The 17,793-nt window shown below is 42.3% G+C and overlaps 2 protein-coding genes across 13 annotated transcripts in view; both read right to left on the bottom strand.

Moving 5' to 3' along the window:
- dip2bb (disco-interacting protein 2 homolog Bb) overlaps positions 1-8,291 on the bottom strand; it is a 42,501-nt gene extending 34,210 nt beyond the window's left edge. For both annotated transcript variants that reach the window (XM_058632357.1, XM_058632358.1), the window contains exon 1: positions 7,993-8,291. In XM_058632357.1, coding sequence (XP_058488340.1) covers positions 7,993-8,077 — 85 coding nt within the window. In that variant the 5' untranslated portion in view covers positions 8,078-8,291. The remainder of the gene's footprint in view (positions 1-7,992) is intronic.
- A 1,208-nt stretch (positions 8,292-9,499) lies between these two features.
- On the bottom strand, positions 9,500-17,305 carry atf7b (activating transcription factor 7b). Of its 11 annotated transcripts, none has more exons than XM_058632410.1 (12): positions 17,182-17,305; positions 16,135-16,196; positions 15,671-15,767; positions 15,417-15,544; positions 15,147-15,287; positions 14,806-14,960; positions 14,395-14,494; positions 14,161-14,280; positions 13,218-13,358; positions 11,805-11,993; positions 11,596-11,701; positions 9,500-11,449 (listed from the first exon to the last, which is right to left on the bottom strand). In XM_058632410.1, the coding sequence occupies exons 2-12, from the start codon at positions 16,180-16,182 to the stop codon at positions 11,214-11,216; spliced, it is 1,461 nt and encodes a 486-aa protein (XP_058488393.1). In that variant the 5' UTR covers positions 16,183-16,196; positions 17,182-17,305; the 3' UTR covers positions 9,500-11,213. The 11 variants fall into 11 exon arrangements, with proteins under 11 accessions (XP_058488393.1, XP_058488403.1, XP_058488396.1 ...); XM_058632420.1 differs by having other exon boundaries at positions 13,218-13,331; XM_058632413.1 differs by having other exon boundaries at positions 14,395-14,491.
- Positions 17,306-17,793: the final 488 nt, after the last annotated feature.

Genomic DNA, 17,793 nt, shown 5'->3' with positions numbered 1-17,793 from the left:
AACAACTATGTCAATAGGAGCCAAAACCTGGTTAAAGCTGTAGTGTGTAACTTCTAAACATAAATGAATGAATGTGTTACATTAAAACGAAAATCAAATGAGTTCACACAACGCTGATGAGGTCTGCCAGCTCCACGCTGCTGACAGTTCGCCTCCATGTCTGTTTATATTCTTAAGTCACATGAAATCACCCACGCTTCTGTGAGATCTGAAATTGTTTGATTCATCACCATATGTATAGTCTGTGCTTTCTCAGGATTAAAACATTGAAAATTGGTTACAAAATTCATTGTGACTGTGGTCTCCCATGTTTTTAATATCAAGTCAGATTTAAAAATCCTCTAGTGTGGGGCGGATTTAAGAGACAGATTACCATAGTCTTGATTTTATGGGAGTTGTAGAGAATAAGACAACAACATTTGAAGGGAAAAGTGACAGACAGAGAGAAGGTAGTGGTGATGTCAGGGTCGGGAGGGTGAGAGTGAGAGATCCCCAGCAGCAACAGTCCTGGCCCAGTGTGACTCACAGACTAAATGAGCCAGGCATGTTGCCCCCTGATGCTCTGTGACCTAGATTGAGAAACGCAGGCAGGAGCGTAATCTATCATTTCTCTCTCACTCCATCAGTATGGACCGGTTGCTGAGCTGAAAAAGCCGTCTCTCCTCCACAGCCTCCACAGACGGACGGCAGAGTGGACGCCGGTCACAAGGAAGAGCACATATTCACTTACAGGGTGGGACAGTGACAGCAGGGGCTAAACGTCTCCTGTGAAATGTGTGAGAAACTGTTTTCACTGGGCATGGGATGCATTTTCAGCTCCAGCGAGGAAAGTATGCACTTGTGTACACAAGGGCACAGATGCCATGGCGTTCATTATAGGCTATAAACAGAGATGTGTTATTTGAAACACATCATACTATAAAGTGTCAACGCCAACGCTTGGAGGACCACATCTATAAGCTCTGCAATATCAGGCAGTTATTTAAGTGATTAGTCTGAAATCAGTCCTAAAGATCCCCTCAGACATTTAGCTCAATGATCAACTTGAGTCTTAGAGAATTTCTAGCTCTTCAACAGCTCCCTCATTGTCATGATATACAACATAAATTGAACTTATCAATCATTAAAGGTAGGGATGGGTGATATGGACATTTTCTTTATCATGATATTTATTTCTTATATCGTACTTTATCGATATATCACAATATAAATCACATTAATATTTCTATCAAACTTAAAGTTTCCCCTTTACTCTGAAGTGCCGAGGCGAGCCGTGCTGGAACTGGGTAGTGGAAAAGCCCCATATGGTCTGCTGCTGTAGTGCAGACATCCAGTTAGCGTTGAGTTAGCTCTTGTGTTCTTCAGGGGAGGGACAGCACTTCCTCCTATCAGTGGGTAGTGAGCGTCTATAACCACCAGCGGTCATGCGGCAAACGCCGCATTAACCTGACGGAAGAGACGCTGTTGGAGGCGGAGCCAATGTCGCTTCTGGTGTGTTGGTGCGCGTGGCTGTGCTAATGAAAGCATTAGCACACGTGCCGCCCCCTGCTTGTCACATGACGTGGCTGCAGCTATTCCAACCACAGGATTGATTCAAAGCACGGTTTTCTCTCATTGCCATTGGTTGTTTGGGTTGTCTGTCAAAACATGGCGTTCTATGGTAGTTCTATTGAGTGCGTCTTGCTTTTATATCGAGAAAAAGTTCTATCGCGATATATATCATTATCGTATTATCGTCCAGCCCTTATTAAAGGTCCAGTCCACAACATGTCAGAGGGTTTATTGGCAGAAAATGAATATACTATCCAGTGTTATGTGTGTATAATCGTTTTGAAATAAAAATCTATTTGGTTTTACCTTTGCTTTACATAAGCCACCTTGTGCTGCCATGTTTCTAGAGAAGCCTGGACGGACAAACCTGCCAGAGCAAGCAGTTTGTATTTTGAAGTGGAAGCTTACTATGCAAACAAAGAACAACAATATACTTTCTGGTACGTGAAGGCCACCGTAGTTACTCCAAGTGCTTGGTAAAGAAAGGGGTGTTTATGTGTGTTTTACAGCCGGGCTCATTTTTTTTTACTCATTTTTATGGTATATAAAATATTCATCTTTTTTATTCTGTGATATTAATATTCTGTGAATGATATGTCCTTTGTTGGCTGTTGTCACTGCCGTGCTGTGTATTGTTCTGTAGCTGTTAGAACAGTAAAGTATATTTGACTATATTTGAAAAGATTTGATTTTGGTACTTGACAGTTTTCAACCCTGGAAGTGACAGACGCACGTTTGAGATCAACGTCATGCACTGCACCCGGTCTCCTCGCGTGAGCATCTGTTCAAAGGATACTCTGGTCCTTTTTACTCTGTCTCTGACACTTTCACTCAGTCACTTACAAACAAATTACAGGAGCTGCAGACTCTACAATGCCCCCACACTCCTCGGCTGAGCAGTTGTGGTTCAGTGCTCTAAATTCCACTCGGGCTAAATCTCTGAATCTTTGATCCCTTCAATGGCTTTCTTTGTGTCCTTACAGTCAGTGAGGTTATAATAGGAGGAGCTACTCTCTCTCTCTTGTACACACACACACACACACACACACAATCTGCTGTCCACAACGATTGCTGCATAAAATGCTGCTGATGCATATTTTCCCTTGCTTGATGCCGGGGGAGTCCCATCATCTATGGGGACAACAATGAGGTGATTGTTGCCATGTAAAAGATATCCATGAGAGAGTTGGGTGGCCAGCTGCTTCTCTCCTTGTGCCATCAGGATTGAGTTGTCTGCGTAGCTGTTGAGCAGACGGCAAACGCACTTGAGGAAGCTATACGATGCAGCTACAGGAGCGGGGCATCTGGACAGTGCTAAGCCTTTTTCATCAACAACACCAACTCGTCTCTTGAGGTTAAATTACGCGTAACAGAGTCGTGATCCTCCGAGGCCATGGCCACAGCAGAGGGACACACACTCTGGCAGTGTCACCTTACCATTAACTTAAACTTTAGCCTCGACATACTAAAACCATCACAGGTGAGTGATGATGGGCCCAGTTAGACCATCTGACCAGAATACAGCAGCCCTTTGCAAACTGTTACCCAACAAAAACACTCCAGACTGTGAATAGTAGAGAACGATTCAAGTTTGGGACTTTGTAAATGTTATTTTCTTTGGATTACTAAAGTTACTAAAGGAAAATTACACAGGACATGACTAGAACATGACCAATTAGGAACATTTAGGAAGTAGAAATGAAATATACTCCCCATGAGTGTGTTTGACTAAGAGTTTAATTGCTTTAAAATCAAAAGTCTTTGTTTTTTAAAGGTTTAGAATAAGCGTTTTATGTGGAGTCATCTCAGCAGCCTGAATAAACAAAACAGTTCCACATCCTTTTTAGGCCACCGTAGTTCCCTAACACACTTGGGAAAAATGGGAGTTCTCTGCTTGTGACAATCTGCAGTCTCACCAATAGATGCTAACTCTTGCAGGCTGGACCTTTAACAGTAGGTCACTGATGTGAGCCTTTGGTGGACATCTTCAGCATCAACATTTGTAGCTAAACTTTCCCCTTTAATTCACAGAGTAAACAATATGCCAAAGTGTGTAAAAACTGAAACTAGACACTATCAGTATAACAACCCTGAAATGAGCAGAAAAAATGAATTTGCATGATGAACAAAACCACAGAATGCTCTCTCTGGGATGTTTTTTGTCAGAGGCGACTTCCTAAGAGGATTCTCTACACCTTATTTAAAGGTGTGTGCTGACCATTTGAATTAGGTGTGTTTGCAGCAGGGAGACATCTAAAACATGCAGGACAGTGGGTCCCCAGGATCAGGATTGAGAAACCCTACTCTAAAAAGATATAAAACCCCGGTAAACCTGATTGCAGTCCACAAAAACATGCTATCAAATGAAAGGAGGAAGCAACAGTGGTGGTCAAAAAAAAGAATAAAAAGAACAGCCACCACTTCTGTCAAACATGGTGAGGGTTCTTTTACAGCTTGGACCGTTGTGGCTGCCAACAGATGTGGCACACTGCCATTTATTGATGATTTCACTGCTGATGGTGCAGCAGAATGAATAAAGAGGTAACCAGGGGCATTCTATCAAATGCGTCAGAACTCATCGGTCATCTTTCAGTTAGACAATGATCCACAGCAACAACAAAAAAAAGTGTTTCAGGGTGAAGAGGTGGAGGTTCAGTCCTGGAAAATCCACTTGAACACACAGTGATTTCACCGTCTCTCACCCATGGTACGTAGTTAACATATGCCCCATCCTCCATTATACACACTCATTATCTCACTGTTAATTGCAGTCTATTATTAAACAAACCACATTCTGCACTCCATAGTGGCTCGGGTCAAAGTCGCCACAGCAACACTCTGTGACAGTAACCACTGACAAATTCTGGGCTTAGTCTAAGGATAAAGTGAGAACTTCTCATACGGAAGGAAATTAAAAACCCATAGCTGCATCGCTTAAATATGTATTAATATTTGTAGTGCACAGATTTAAATACTAAATGAATAGTTTACGGCTGAACGTGTTGTGATTCGGCTCACGGTCGCTGGCTTTCAGCAGTGCCATCGCTAAATACACCAGACTCCTCTGTTAAACATTGAGATTTTAGAATTTTCCTTGCATGCATCAGGATTTGTATGATCTACAGTTCAGCTTTATTCTTGTGTCGGATGTCGCGCTTGTGACTCTTCCAGTGAAGACACTCTCTGACCAATCAGTGGCCGGCAGTCTGACGACGTCACACTGTAGTGTCGGCTCAGCTCGTTTTGGAACCTCGCCAGAGCAGGTACCAAAAAAAGGCACCAGGTGCCAGGTACTATCACTAATGAGTAGAGCTAGAAAACGCTATAAATGTCCAAATTAAATAAGGACGGTAAGGAGGAAGGTTTGTATATGTGAGCCCTTGGTGTGCACCATCTTGGTGTAGAGGTGCTCGCTCCGTCAGTGTCTTTTCTCATCCTCTGATTGGCTGGTCGGCTTTATGACTCATTCAACATGCTGAATCCGCTGTGAATCAAGGGCCGATGTTAAAGACCGAACTATGGACGGTCTTTAACACCCCGACTGCCGACCATTGGGGAATGTGTCACAGGGAGCTACAGCCAATACCAGCAGACATTGAGTGAGAGGCAGGGTAAACTCTAGACTTGGCTCAGCAGTATGCATTAAAAATTGAAGATGGTGGATAGTTAGTGTGCCCGGGGATGACAAAACAGTCAGGGACAAGCAAACGGTAGAGCATTTTACCGAATCACCAAAGATTCCAAGATATGACAGAGTTGGATCACTGGCCTCAAATCTGCTCAGATCAAGCACACAATGGGATGTCTGATGGGCCGCCACCGATGTGCCCTTGTTTGTTACGACGCCACCTACTGTTTGATGTATGTAGACTAGCGGTGTTGTGGACACTGTATACTGTCCCTCTCTGCCTTTGACGTGAGATTCCATGCAGAACAATGAGCGAGTAACGTTAAATGCAAATTCCAAGATCTCTGGCTCACCAAGAACAATTACTTGGCCAAATGCAGAGCGTGCTGCCAACCAATGAAAGTGGACGCGGCTCTTTTGCCCTCCCATTTTAAGCCGTGTCAACTAATTCGGTCCTTGAACTTGAGGAAATTGATCCTGGCAAGTCTTTAAATTTGATGTCAATCAAGGAGCGGGAAACCTAGAGTTTTCTGGAGTAGGACGTGAGATGGTTTACCAGGAAGGCAAGGATTATTAGGGTCAGATGTGTTCAGTCTGTCAGGTTCTGCGAAATACTGCTCAGACTGCTTGAAACAAGCACTGGCACTGAAAAGCCTTTTCCTGTCGCCATGGTGGTGTAGATAAAAGCTGAGTCATGTGACATCCGGAGCTGTTGGCTATTGCAGAGCTGTTGGCTATTGCAGAGCCAACAATTCACAATCCACACTTCCGCCAATTAACCTGAACACATGTCTTTACACTGAGGAAACCAATGTATTTGGAGAAAAAACCCACCAAGACAGAGACAACATGCTAACCCCATAGGACTCTACTCAAACCAGGACTTGACCTGTGAGGTGACGGTGCTGACTAACCCTGACCCTAAAACCGACTGGACGTGTGCATTATTATTATTATTATTATTGTTATTATTATACAGTGATGATGGGATAGTTAAACTGTCTGTTCACCTGTCCTCCCACATGGGCAGGACACGTCCAGGTATCTGTGTGTGTGTGTGTGTGTGTGTGTGCCTGTGGAGCAAGAGGCACTGAGGCATCATTAGTGGCACATACATACATCTCCCTGCTTGGCTCTCCGTGTAAAACACAACATTACTCATCCACCCCCGAGCGCCTGAGATCTGCACAGCACCAATCAAGCTCCTGCGCTGTGATTCACAGTGTGAGGAGGAGATTTGCATAACAGCCAGCACCATATTCCTTTTCCCCAAAGTCAGTCAAAGAGCTATTAAAATAAAAAACAAAGAGGGGAACTGTGAATGTACTAATTATTTACTGGGTTCAGCACGTTTTAATATGTTGACATCTTGTATTTAAAAACCCCAGAAATACCGTTTTAAGTTAAGAATAGAAGCCTTATCAACCTTCAGTGAAAAGCAATGAAAAAATACAGATGTTTCCATTTTGGGAGTCAAACTACAGAATGAACTCACTGATTCATTGAAATGTTATAGAGTTTTATAAATACGAAATGCTATCATTTACTGTGATATAATTATTTCTCTTTTACCCGACTGATGATGGCGGGAGTATAGGAGAGGCAAAAATAAGCCTTAGGCTTCAGCATATTTCATGTTTGCTTATCACTCACGTGCCACTTTATTAGGTTCATCTGTTCAACAGCTTGTTAACACAAATAGCTACTCAGCCAATCACTTGCCAACATCTCAAAGCTTTTAGGCACGTAAACATGACTGAGGCAAGCATCTGAAGATCAAACCACAAATCAGAATGGGAGGAAAAGGTGATTTTCATGCACAACCATGTCTAGGGTTTATAGAGAACTGTCCAAAAAGGAGAAAGCATCGAGTAAGAGGCCGTTGTCTCACCAAGTCAGACATCAAAGGAGAACAGCCAGACTGGTTTGAAATGATAGATATAAGGCAAGTCTGTGAAGGTTCTCAGTCAAACGAACTTACACGAGTTCTTCAGGACTAAAGAAGCCTCTTAGATGAGATGTGAGACATAACTCACTCTCAAAATCAAAATGATCTATGAAAATAAGACCACATATGATCACATTGTTCTTTTATAAAACATATAACTATCCTTGTGTATCTGCTGCAGTTTCAGCAGCACCGTGGAGTGCTGAAGGGGCCACAGAGTCCACTGACATCTGAGAGAAGAGAAAAGAAAGAGCATTATCCCTAACACTGACCAGTTAAAGCCTAACGCTGACCTTAACCTACTTGAGAAATTCCTCTAATCCTCAGAAATTGTGTTCTGTCGCATTTGGACCATGTTTTTGGTGTACTGGTCCTGATAAGGTCAGTGTTTATGCCAGAAAAGGTCCTAAAGAGGTAATAAATGCAAGTACACACACAGGCCTTTGGGATGACAGATATGACCCATTTTCCTCCTCTAAAGTGTAAAGGCTCGTGGAGCAAAGCTGCGAAATCACTGTTCGACAAACATGATGTGGATCCAATCAAGAATGTTGAGAAGTTGATATTAAAATGTGCCAAATTACAAATATAAACGTGCACGTTTGTTCAGAGCGTGTGTCACACAGAGAATCACGAGCACCTGGAACAACCAGAGTACTTGCTGTACAAATGTCAGCTTGAGAAGGGAGGTCAGTGTGTTGTTAATCATTTGTTGTATTCGTGGCCGGATCCACTGCAGCAGCTCTGAGTGGGCTCTCAGCCCACTGACACGGGACAGTCTGTCTGTCTGTCTGTCTGTCCGTGGCTGGAAACACGCAAACACGCTCCACATCCACACTTCTCTCTAGCAAACAAGGGGTCTTACCCTCGGAGAGCTCCAGATCCAGCTCCGCCAGCTGGTCCCTAACCTCTTTAGGCAAAGCCGACAGATCAACACCGCGGTCGGCCATCGTTGCAAGCACAGCAGCAGCGGCGGCAGCAGCAGCGGCGGCGGCAGCCTGCGGGATGTTTGCGGGATCTCGGGCGACAGCAGCTACTGTCCAGCATAAAGTAAACAGAAACTGATCAGGACGTTGCCGTGGTGGTGTTTACTCCATCTTCGTGACTCCCTGACACCGCCATGACTGTGGGAGATGAGAACAACTCGCCAGAGTCTCTGTCAGTCACGTGACCAGGGCTGCTGATGATAATTACTGTGACAGGACGCTGGGGTGGAGTGGACTCTATGCGCCCCCTGCTGGACATGATGTTACAGCTCACCTCTGCCTCCCTCACAGACCACGGTTGAAAACCAGGCAGTTTTTGAAGAGTTCACCAAGAGAATAAGACCCTTTTAAACACAAGGGACTTTATGGGCGCCAGACAAAGAGGATCTCAGGGGCCCTACATCAAATCAAATCTAAAGCCAATAAAACTTCAGTTCAGTAAATTACACAATTGTTTGCCTTTCCATCCAGAAAGATTGTGTCACACTTCTTGGCGTTATTGGGATACCCAGCACAGCAGTTAAGCTCCAAAAGCTGTGTTTACATCAAGCGTGCCAGTGAAGTTCAGCTCACAACGGTACAGTTCAACATGGTAAACTCTGATCTATTTCACATTTCCACTACATTGTGTGTAGACTAGAGCAGTGCTTCTCAAACTTATTATACCAAGTATCACCTGTGAAAATAATGAGCGCTCACCTTATCGCTCACTCCATCTTAATCTAATGTCACTTATACCAGTGTGTGAAGTACATGTGAGGAAGAGGAGGACGATTATTGGGAATAAATCTGCCTCCTGTGAAAAGTCTGTCGCTGACTTTGCTCGACCTCGTATTTTAACACTGGTGATTATGGTGTTACTTTAAGAGCTCAATATTTTCTCAGGTGATAACCACTGATTTACATATCTGAACAGAAAGGTTTTAAAAAAAGTGGTTATAAATGTATGTATAAAGTATGTTCTTTTGGTATTGAACTGAACCAAAGTACCAAACTGTACCGCTGTGGAAACAGGTTTGTTCAGACATGGCTGTAGCAATGGCTTTTCATTTTTTACAAGAGTGTATTTTGAAAAAGAATATGCTACACTCAATACCCCGTAATGTCAAAGCAAAGCAGAATTCTACTTGTGTCTGCTCTGACCTGAAAAGCTTCCTGTGGGTGTGAATTAAAAAGAGAGGCTGTGAAGCTCTGTTAAGCTGAGGAGAACAAGGTGTTCATTCTCTGTGAATTTAACACTATGAGCAAACCCTATAACGTACTGTGCAAATAATCATGTAATCCATTGTTAAATGTATTTGTCGTACAGTCATGCTCGACTCAGTGACTCAGTGACTAAAATGTAACAGCAAGACAGGAGAGGCACCAACTGGGGCTCAATGGAAATGTGTTGATGATTTTTTCTTTTTCTTTAATTTATTGTATTTTCCCGAGACAACTTATTAATTAGTTGACATTATACACAAGTTATTTTTCCCATCTTGAGGCCTGAGTATTTGACAAAGATCCCCCATACAGATATTTTCAAGATATTTTTTTTCATGTAGTTCAACCTCTTGTTAAACATGTAAAAGACATCTATGCTCTGAAACAAAATAAGGGAACATAATATCACGTGATGGAAAAAAAAAAAGCCAAAAAATGTCCACAGTAAAAACATTGTGAAACAATGAAATATTAAAAAAACAAAACAGTGTGACAAGGGAGGACACAACATGATCGTTTTGGAAGTACAATGCAGTACAAAACAACCTACAGTTTAAAACTCGAATTTCAAAAGAAGCACCTTGCACACGAGTGAAGTCTACTTCGTGATATAAGACGACTTTTCAAATGTCAGAAAGCAACCAGGCCTATAGGACATCTGTGCGTCCCTACAGATGAGCATTCATCACCAATCTCATTCATTCATCTTCTCATTTTCTCCGCTCACCTCCGAATTTATGCTTTCAACTGAAATAGACCAAACCGCTCTCAGTGGCTGGGCTACATGCATCAGCTAAATGCAACAACATTGATATTCAATAGAAAAATATATTGCACTACTCTTTCCTCAACTGAAATGCCAGGATAAATTATTTAAAAATGCATTAGGTTTGATTATCGTTAAAGGGCCTTCTAAAGCTAACCATTTCAAGGACTGAGGATGGAATTCTAACAGTTCTAACAGGGAACATTTTAGCATCAATAATTTGAGGCTTTTGAAAACACATCGATAACCAGTGATAGTACAATGAGGAATAAAAGAAACAGTGGTATGCACCAGCCTTGAATTATCCATGCAGCCAATAGGGTTTGATACATACAAGATTAATGTAATGGGGCCTATTCAAAATGGCTTAAAACTAAGGCTACAAAACTCGGACAGACACGTACAAGGTAAACTGTGTACACAGTTATAATTTGGTTTGTTACACATTCGGCTGACTCAGCCATTGTGTATTTAGGGATAGTTTATGGAAAAGGGAAAAAACAAACAGACAGACAGGGTGAACAGTAAACAGAAAAAGAGCATTAGCAACACTTTCAACGCTGCCTTTTACTGTAGTCAGTGACTCAGCCATCTCTCGTGGTACTTTCAGAGTCTAAACATTATGCAAATGCCCAGTTTTAGGCATAGAAATTATTTCTTACATGAAAAATACAAGATAACTTACAGTAAAACCATCAGCTTGAAAAGCAAACAACCTCATCACAGCCAGCATGTGGGACAAAACTGGACTAAAGCTGCATTTTTATGTGAAAAAAAAAAAAAATTCATTCATACTTTTCAGCCCAATCTGAAGCTTTTTCAACGGTCGCATTTGAATGAGAAATCCCGCCCCCCACCCTCCCCAAACCCTGCAAAGTGACTTTCTGACAGGTTATTCATATTTACATACATAGAGAGACGAGGCTTCTCTGAACAGGGAGCCTGCTGTGGTGGAGGGCTGATGGAGGCACTGTGCCAGGTCTTTGTGTGATTATCATTGGCTGTGTGGGGAGAGAGTATCTTAGTCTGGGGTGAGAAGGAAGGTCGAATCCCTCTATTCAAACACTTTAGCACTAGTCCGGCCTCCAAATGCCACTCGAGTTCATACTGGCTACCTGCGTCAGCACATCATCTTGAAGTTGCCTGTGACTGCGGTGCCATGACAACTCCTCCCGGCTGGCCTGATCCCATGCCGGCCAAGACTGACATAGCCACCGCCTCTGCAGCGCGGACGCTCAGCCCGTTGATGGTGGCCCCTGGGCTGGAGGCCGAGGCGGGCGGTGACGGCCCGTGTTGGATAACAGCCGCCGGGGAGCCGATGGGTTCAGTCGAAGCCTCTCTGGAGGTTTCCTCTCCTCCTGCAGCTAGAGACAGAGAAAGAAACATTCACCCTTAGAAAGGTGAGCGAGTAAAAAGAACACATTAGATGGATGAGATGATAAATGGATCCTGATAAGAAGGGACACAGTGCTGGGAGCTTGTCAGTCAGATTGTGACCACACATGGTTACCTAGGAAAGCTGCCTTCTTCTGCATGACAGTGACAGGACAATCTTTGTGAGCCAGAAGGAGCTGCTTGAGCTGTGCCACCTCATTCCTCAGTAGGCTTACTTCACCCTGGTTGCAATACAGAAAATTCAAGCACATGAATCATTCCCCGCATGCCCCTTCTCCTCACATTATCAACGCAAGTATAATATTTGAATATTCACTGGCTCACCGTCAGTGAGACATTCATGCTGGCGAGATCATCCGCCTTCTTCTCCAATGAGTTAACCCACAGCTTTCGTTTCTGTCTGCAGCGGGACGCAGCCGCTCGGTTTCTCTCCAGAAAACGTTGCCTCCTCTCATCAGGATCCATCTCTGAAGCTCGTCGCCGCCGACCTCCTGTTGGCTGAGCAGGAGATACCTGGAGAAATAGGAGAGGGTAAAACTGATCACATCTGTGTTTTCAAGCCCCGAAAACAGAAATTTAAAAATGGTACTGGCGCCGTTTTAGTTTGAAAGCTCTCCAATGTTGCCTTTTAGTCTGGAAGAACAGAAACATTTGGAAATTACAAGGCAGTTACTTCTAGAACTCCAGAACTGACACTGTTGTTTCTGAAACTAAGAAAACAACCGTACAGGAGAAAATCTGCTGCCTGCTTCAACTGGCATGTGCATGCCGAGTGTACCAGAATGTGATGTCATGTTCTCAGGTGTGCTAGTAGGGATACATATTGCTGCCGATACGTATTTGGAATACGTTGTTTTTATTTGAAAACCTAATTTTCAAATCAAAAGAAAACTGGGTGGTATGAATGTTGCCATGGTTCTGTGTATGTGCTGAGCTTGGGACCGGAGAATGTTGAATTACAGAGAGATGTCTTAACAAGAAGGAAGATTTTCCTCAAAGGCATCAACATGCTGTAACTTGAAAACTTCCAGTCAAAGAAATGAAACAAAACACTCTGTTATAAATGCATTAGTGCAGATTGCAGACTTCCATGTAATTGCTAAAGCAAAAAACAAACACTTCTGTGTTTGTTTTTTGCTTCCCATCTTCCCTCATTTCTTTCACGCATGGTCTCTATCATAAAAGGAACAAATGGCCAAAATCTGTAATCATTTCAGTGCTCTATTAAATGTAGTTGCTACTTTTTTTTCTCATAAGCTACATTGACTATTAACCAGTTTTTAAACTATTGTGTGGCTAAAGACAAAACTCTATTTTAAAATGTTCAAAATGTAAATCAGCATTCAGTGCTGGGCAAGGTCTGGAACGAAGCTACTTGTGTTTATGATATAATACAGATTGACATACACAAGAGTGTGTCACCCTTAGTTTTGATCCATCCAAGGCTGATGACCTTCAAATTCTTATTTGCTGTTCATATACAGTACATGTAATACTTAAATCATCTTAATCTCCTTGATTACTTGTTTTAATTTATAATGGCAATTGCTTACCAGTTTAAAGTTTTTAAATTTGTGAATTGTTTGTACTACACTTTACTGTACTAAAATGCATATTTGAATTGTAATAAGGGAGTTGCCCAATATTTACACAAAATGTTTTAAAATTCCCATGGCAGTCACGGGCCTGGTCCTACTTGTATGATAACTGTGTATGCACATATGGCACGTGTATTACCTGTGGTTGAGCAGGTGAAGGTGCATCAGAGTGTTGAGTGGGCTGGTGGCTCTGTTCCTGCCGCTGTGGGACTGCAGGGTTGGATCCTGCTCCACCGTCTTGTGCTCCTGGGCCCTGATGAGTCAGAGCTGCCTTTAATCGCTACAAAAACACACAGGCGTGTAGGTCATGTGATATTTTAGTGATAGATCAAGATTTTATAAAATGTGGCTGTACGAGGTACGGACTAACACATTGTTGCACAGTGCTGACTGAGCTCTGTGCACCTGCTGCAAGGCAAACCTATTGGAACATGGCTGACAGTACGGACACAAATAAAACTGATAAAGCCATTTAATAAACATGCTCAATAAATAAACTCTATATCTGATCACATGTAGTTATCACAGACTTATCTACATGCTTTGGCCATTTTATTTCAGTTTTTAAACCACATGCTCTCCTACACCAAATTCCATAGAGAAAATAAGCATTTTAGATTGCAGGGACATAAGGGTGATGGTCTATTGCGGTCTCATTTTGTGATTTGCAACAATTAAGTAAATTATCACAAAGTGCTTAGAACACACAAAGCCACAAAATGACACATATGAAATTACTGATGGAGGCAGCAGTGGATCAGCAACACCTGTAGGCTGTGATATAAAATTGCTGATTTGCTCTATGGACTTCAGTACAGGGGAATTAAGTAAAGTGACACAAACGTCAGTGTTGAGTCAGTAAAGACGGACTAATGGTTAGATAGAGTGGTTAGAGTGTCCATACTCCTCACTGGCATCCATGTTACAGTGGAGCGAGCATGCTTGTCTTATTCTGGCTTTTGGGGGCAAGCACATCTCAGTCAGCTGTGACAATTTTTCATTACCTCATACAACCACAACTTAAAAACCCGAAATATCCCTCTGAGCATACAAAAAAGGTACAGGTCAATATAACCTCTCACCATCTTGGTCTCAGAATGCAGGCTATAACTAGAGGGAGAGGATGAACCACTGCTTGCGCCACCAACTGGGGGTCCTGGTATCCCCGGGATGTTAGGCACTGAGTTCACTGGCCTTGCAAGCTGCACGTTTCAACAAAAAGCCATTCAGAATAAAGGAGTAAGAAACAGAATAGATATGGTGAAATCCCTTGCAAATGTAATGTTTAATCTTTGAGTGTTCTGAAAATGACTTACAGATATAACTGAGGTCATCTGAACAGGGCTGGGCAGGAGGGGGACAGTCTGCCCATTAGGAAGGTGCCTCACCAATGGGTAAGAACCTGTTGGGGATCTACTGACAAAAATCAAATAATTGTTAACTGGTGCTCCACTCGCCTGTGTGCACCAAAAAAATTCACACTGAGACTTTTCCAATGTGCTACATGTACCTGGTCTCTCTCATGATATAAAAAATTATCACTCTTGCAATGTGACAAAATGTCAGAGTGAAACCAAGTGTGTAGGCAAATCATTTCAAGGGAGGTACTCTGTAGGAAGTGCTGTTAGATACTGAGTTTTTGTACACATTATTTGTATGGTGCTTTGCAAGCACCACCGACTGACATATAGAAAAACAAGTAACAACAGGAGCACACTGCAATTTACCCAAGCTGTCTGTTGGAGGGCGGTGCTTGAGTGATGACAGACGTTGGAGATGGCAGAGTTGGATGTAGGGAGTCATTACTTAGGTGAAGTGGAAGAGAACCTGGACGCACAATGGTGGGAGTAGGAGCAGAGCTGGGCTTGGTGGGAATCTCCTGCTGATAAATCAAACCATAAAATGTATTTTATATTGACAATTAAATTAGTTTATTGCATCTCCAAGAACAGAGATGTATCATTAATGCTTACTTGTGTCTTTTGGGACATAAATTATCTGGATTTTAATGTTAAATCAGTTAGCCATTGTGCTAGCCACCTAAAAGCAGTCTAGCAATGCATTGTACCTTGCCTCTCACCCTTGAATCGCCACTGTCGTCTGACATATACGAAGAAGAATCTGGACTTCCAGGAGGGGAAGAATCTACTTCTAAAGGACCCTCATCATCCTCATCTTTTACTTCAGATGGTGTTTGTAAAGGTGCAGCCTTGATGGCAGAAAAAAAAGACAAGGAGGAGATCAATATAGATTTTCAGACTGTCCCATTTTATCTTACAATGCAAGGAGACCAACAGTGTGCCATTAATTTAACATGTACATCCATCTTTCTTCTCACCGGATGTTTTGGCCTCTGCTCATCTTCCTGTGCTTTGTTAAACTCCTGTTCAAAGGAAGTGGCCAGTTCATTGAATAACCCAACCTCCTCGCAGTTCTTTAAGAAGCGTGTGGGTGTTGGGGTTTGGTCTGAAAAAAAGAGGAACCAAAAAAGTATATTAATAAACAGAAATATCACCTTTCCAAATGACAACAATACTTTATCATTAATGTTTTTCATTCAATAATCACTAGTGTAAATGATAATATCATTACCTGCTATAATAACAGAGTCTGTTCTGGCAGGACCAAATATTAATGTCATTTCATGCTTGTGTTTGTGGACTGACAGGTGGTCTTCATTGGTGAATCTCTGTAAAAAAATCACAGTGGATGAGAAAAATATGGTTTAGTGTCATTATTGTGTCTACTGTGCTGCTGATAAATCTGATTTAAAATGAAGACTAGCACTTGCTTTCTATGCCGATGGCCAACAGTAAGGGCTGGCACTGTAAAAGCAGCCTTAGTTGTGCTTGATGATTATCATCAACTATTTTGCCATTGTGTGAACCAACTTCTCTGTAAAGTTAGCACTAATTCCAAAGTGCATTGAGCCCATGGCATGTAACAAGAAAAAGGCAAGGATTTGTGTTACGTTGGGTTTCAGGGCTGGATAATCAAGTCGGTAGGGAAAACGGTTTAAGGAGACGTGCATGTGAAGTAATGTTGACAAATCATACCTGCCCACATCCAGGGACATTGCAAACAAAAGGCCTGTCATCCCCCATTTCAGACACAGGTTCTGCAGAAGAGAGTGAAAGTAAAGCAAACTATCTTATTATGTTTTAACTAAGGGAGCAAGGACAAAACAATTGATTAAGGTCACTGTATATAGTATGTAATAGTAAATACAGATGTAACAGTATTGTCGATCAAGAAAAACCCAAACCTTGTCAAAACTGATATTGCTTAGTGGAGTTGTTACAAAATCTTGTCATGAGACTTAGATATGGTTACCTCCCTACCAGTTAAGTTAACATGCATCATTAGCCTGCATTACATGCACCTGTTGAGGACTGACTACAACAACTGTGTTAGTGAAATGCATGAGCTGACACTATAAATATGACACACATAGAAGCACATCGAGAGGTCGTTGGGGCTCAAACAGGCCGACTGTCTTCGGCCTGTTTGTATCATTTGCTTCCATCTCGTCGGAAGATAATCGAAGACGAGCGTTTAGCGATGAAGCAGCAGAGCCAGAACAAGCTACCCACACAGCCTGTCCTGCAATGTTATCATACGAGTTACACCGAGGTCGTTCGGCTCTATACTACTCTAATATAATAGGGTGCCTGAGGTGATGGGGTAAAAGGTGGATTAAAATAAAATGACACATATTTGGTTAACATCTGACTCGAAGAAGGGCCTTAAGCTAAAACGCTATCCGTGGCACATAATTGTGTTTACGAACAGTCGTGTCATGAAAAGGAACGTAAAGGCTAACATGATACAAACACTGTGCAACCTCATTAGACACAACGCAAATCAAATACGCATTGTAAAGAGATTCCAGCGTGTCTGACAGTCACAAAACAGCTAGCTACGCTAATGCTCGTAGCCTCGCTAGCTTACCTTTGGAAACAGGTTCGCGAAGTTAGCCGCAAAATAGTAGCATGCTAATGCTAAATAAATATGTGCTCTCGTATTGGTGAATGAACGCCGACTCCGTCGCTTTAGTATAACACCACATTCTGCGTTGAATCGTGTGAAAATGTCTCACCCACCGTGACGACAGCCTCTTCACTCCCACCTCCCTGCTCCAGACAGCGCCGCCGAGCTGCTGAGCTGAAGCTACTGCTGCTGCTGAGCCGCTGCCTACCCGTTGTTGACACTCTGACACTTCCATTGGCCAAACACCGCGAGAACCTCAACTTCGCTGAGTATTATGTAATGTAATGTGGTATTATGTTTACAGTTTTATCCATTCAGACACTTAACATTAAACTGATGTTAGTTTTATTTTCTTTTTCTTTATTAATATTATATTTGGAGAGTTTCATATTAATAAATGGCATGTCATGTATTAATAAGCTGTCTGAAAGACAACCCAACCACCAATTTAAAAATATAACTAGACTTTATTTTGAGACACTGAAAGGACTAACAAATCCAAACGCCATTCAGACTATGAAAGCCTTAAATGTATCTTATTTGGAATGTACATACACGCAGGTATATTCTTCCTGTTTATTTTTTCATTACTTAGATTCCATGCAAAGTAAATGGAGGGAAAAAAGCAACTTCCTGAAACTCCCCAGTAAACATGATGCCAAATCATAAAAGATCCTCCTACTCTTGTGTAATGTGTCTTAAGGAAATACTATTCTGTGGAACCA

Source organism: Solea solea, chromosome 6, assembly GCF_958295425.1.
Source record: "Solea solea chromosome 6, fSolSol10.1, whole genome shotgun sequence".
Classification (NCBI taxonomy): domain Eukaryota; kingdom Metazoa; phylum Chordata; class Actinopteri; order Pleuronectiformes; family Soleidae; genus Solea; species Solea solea.
Note: the sequence above shows the minus strand (reverse complement) of the source record. Positions and strands in the feature narration are given on the sequence as shown.

Excerpts from the sequence above, each read along its gene's own strand:
- atf7b (XM_058632410.1), bottom strand. The coding sequence starts at position 16,182 with ATGGGGGATGACAGGCCTTTTGTTTGCAATGTCCCTGGATGTGGGCAG. Across the intron at positions 15,545-15,670 it reads AGACTCTGTTATTATAGCAG|ACCAAACCCCAACACCCACA; the intron begins GTAATGATATTA and ends TCTTTTTTTCAG. Across the intron at positions 14,961-15,146 it reads ATTCAAGGGTGAGAGGCAAG|CAGGAGATTCCCACCAAGCC; the intron begins GTACAATGCATT and ends TTGATTTATCAG.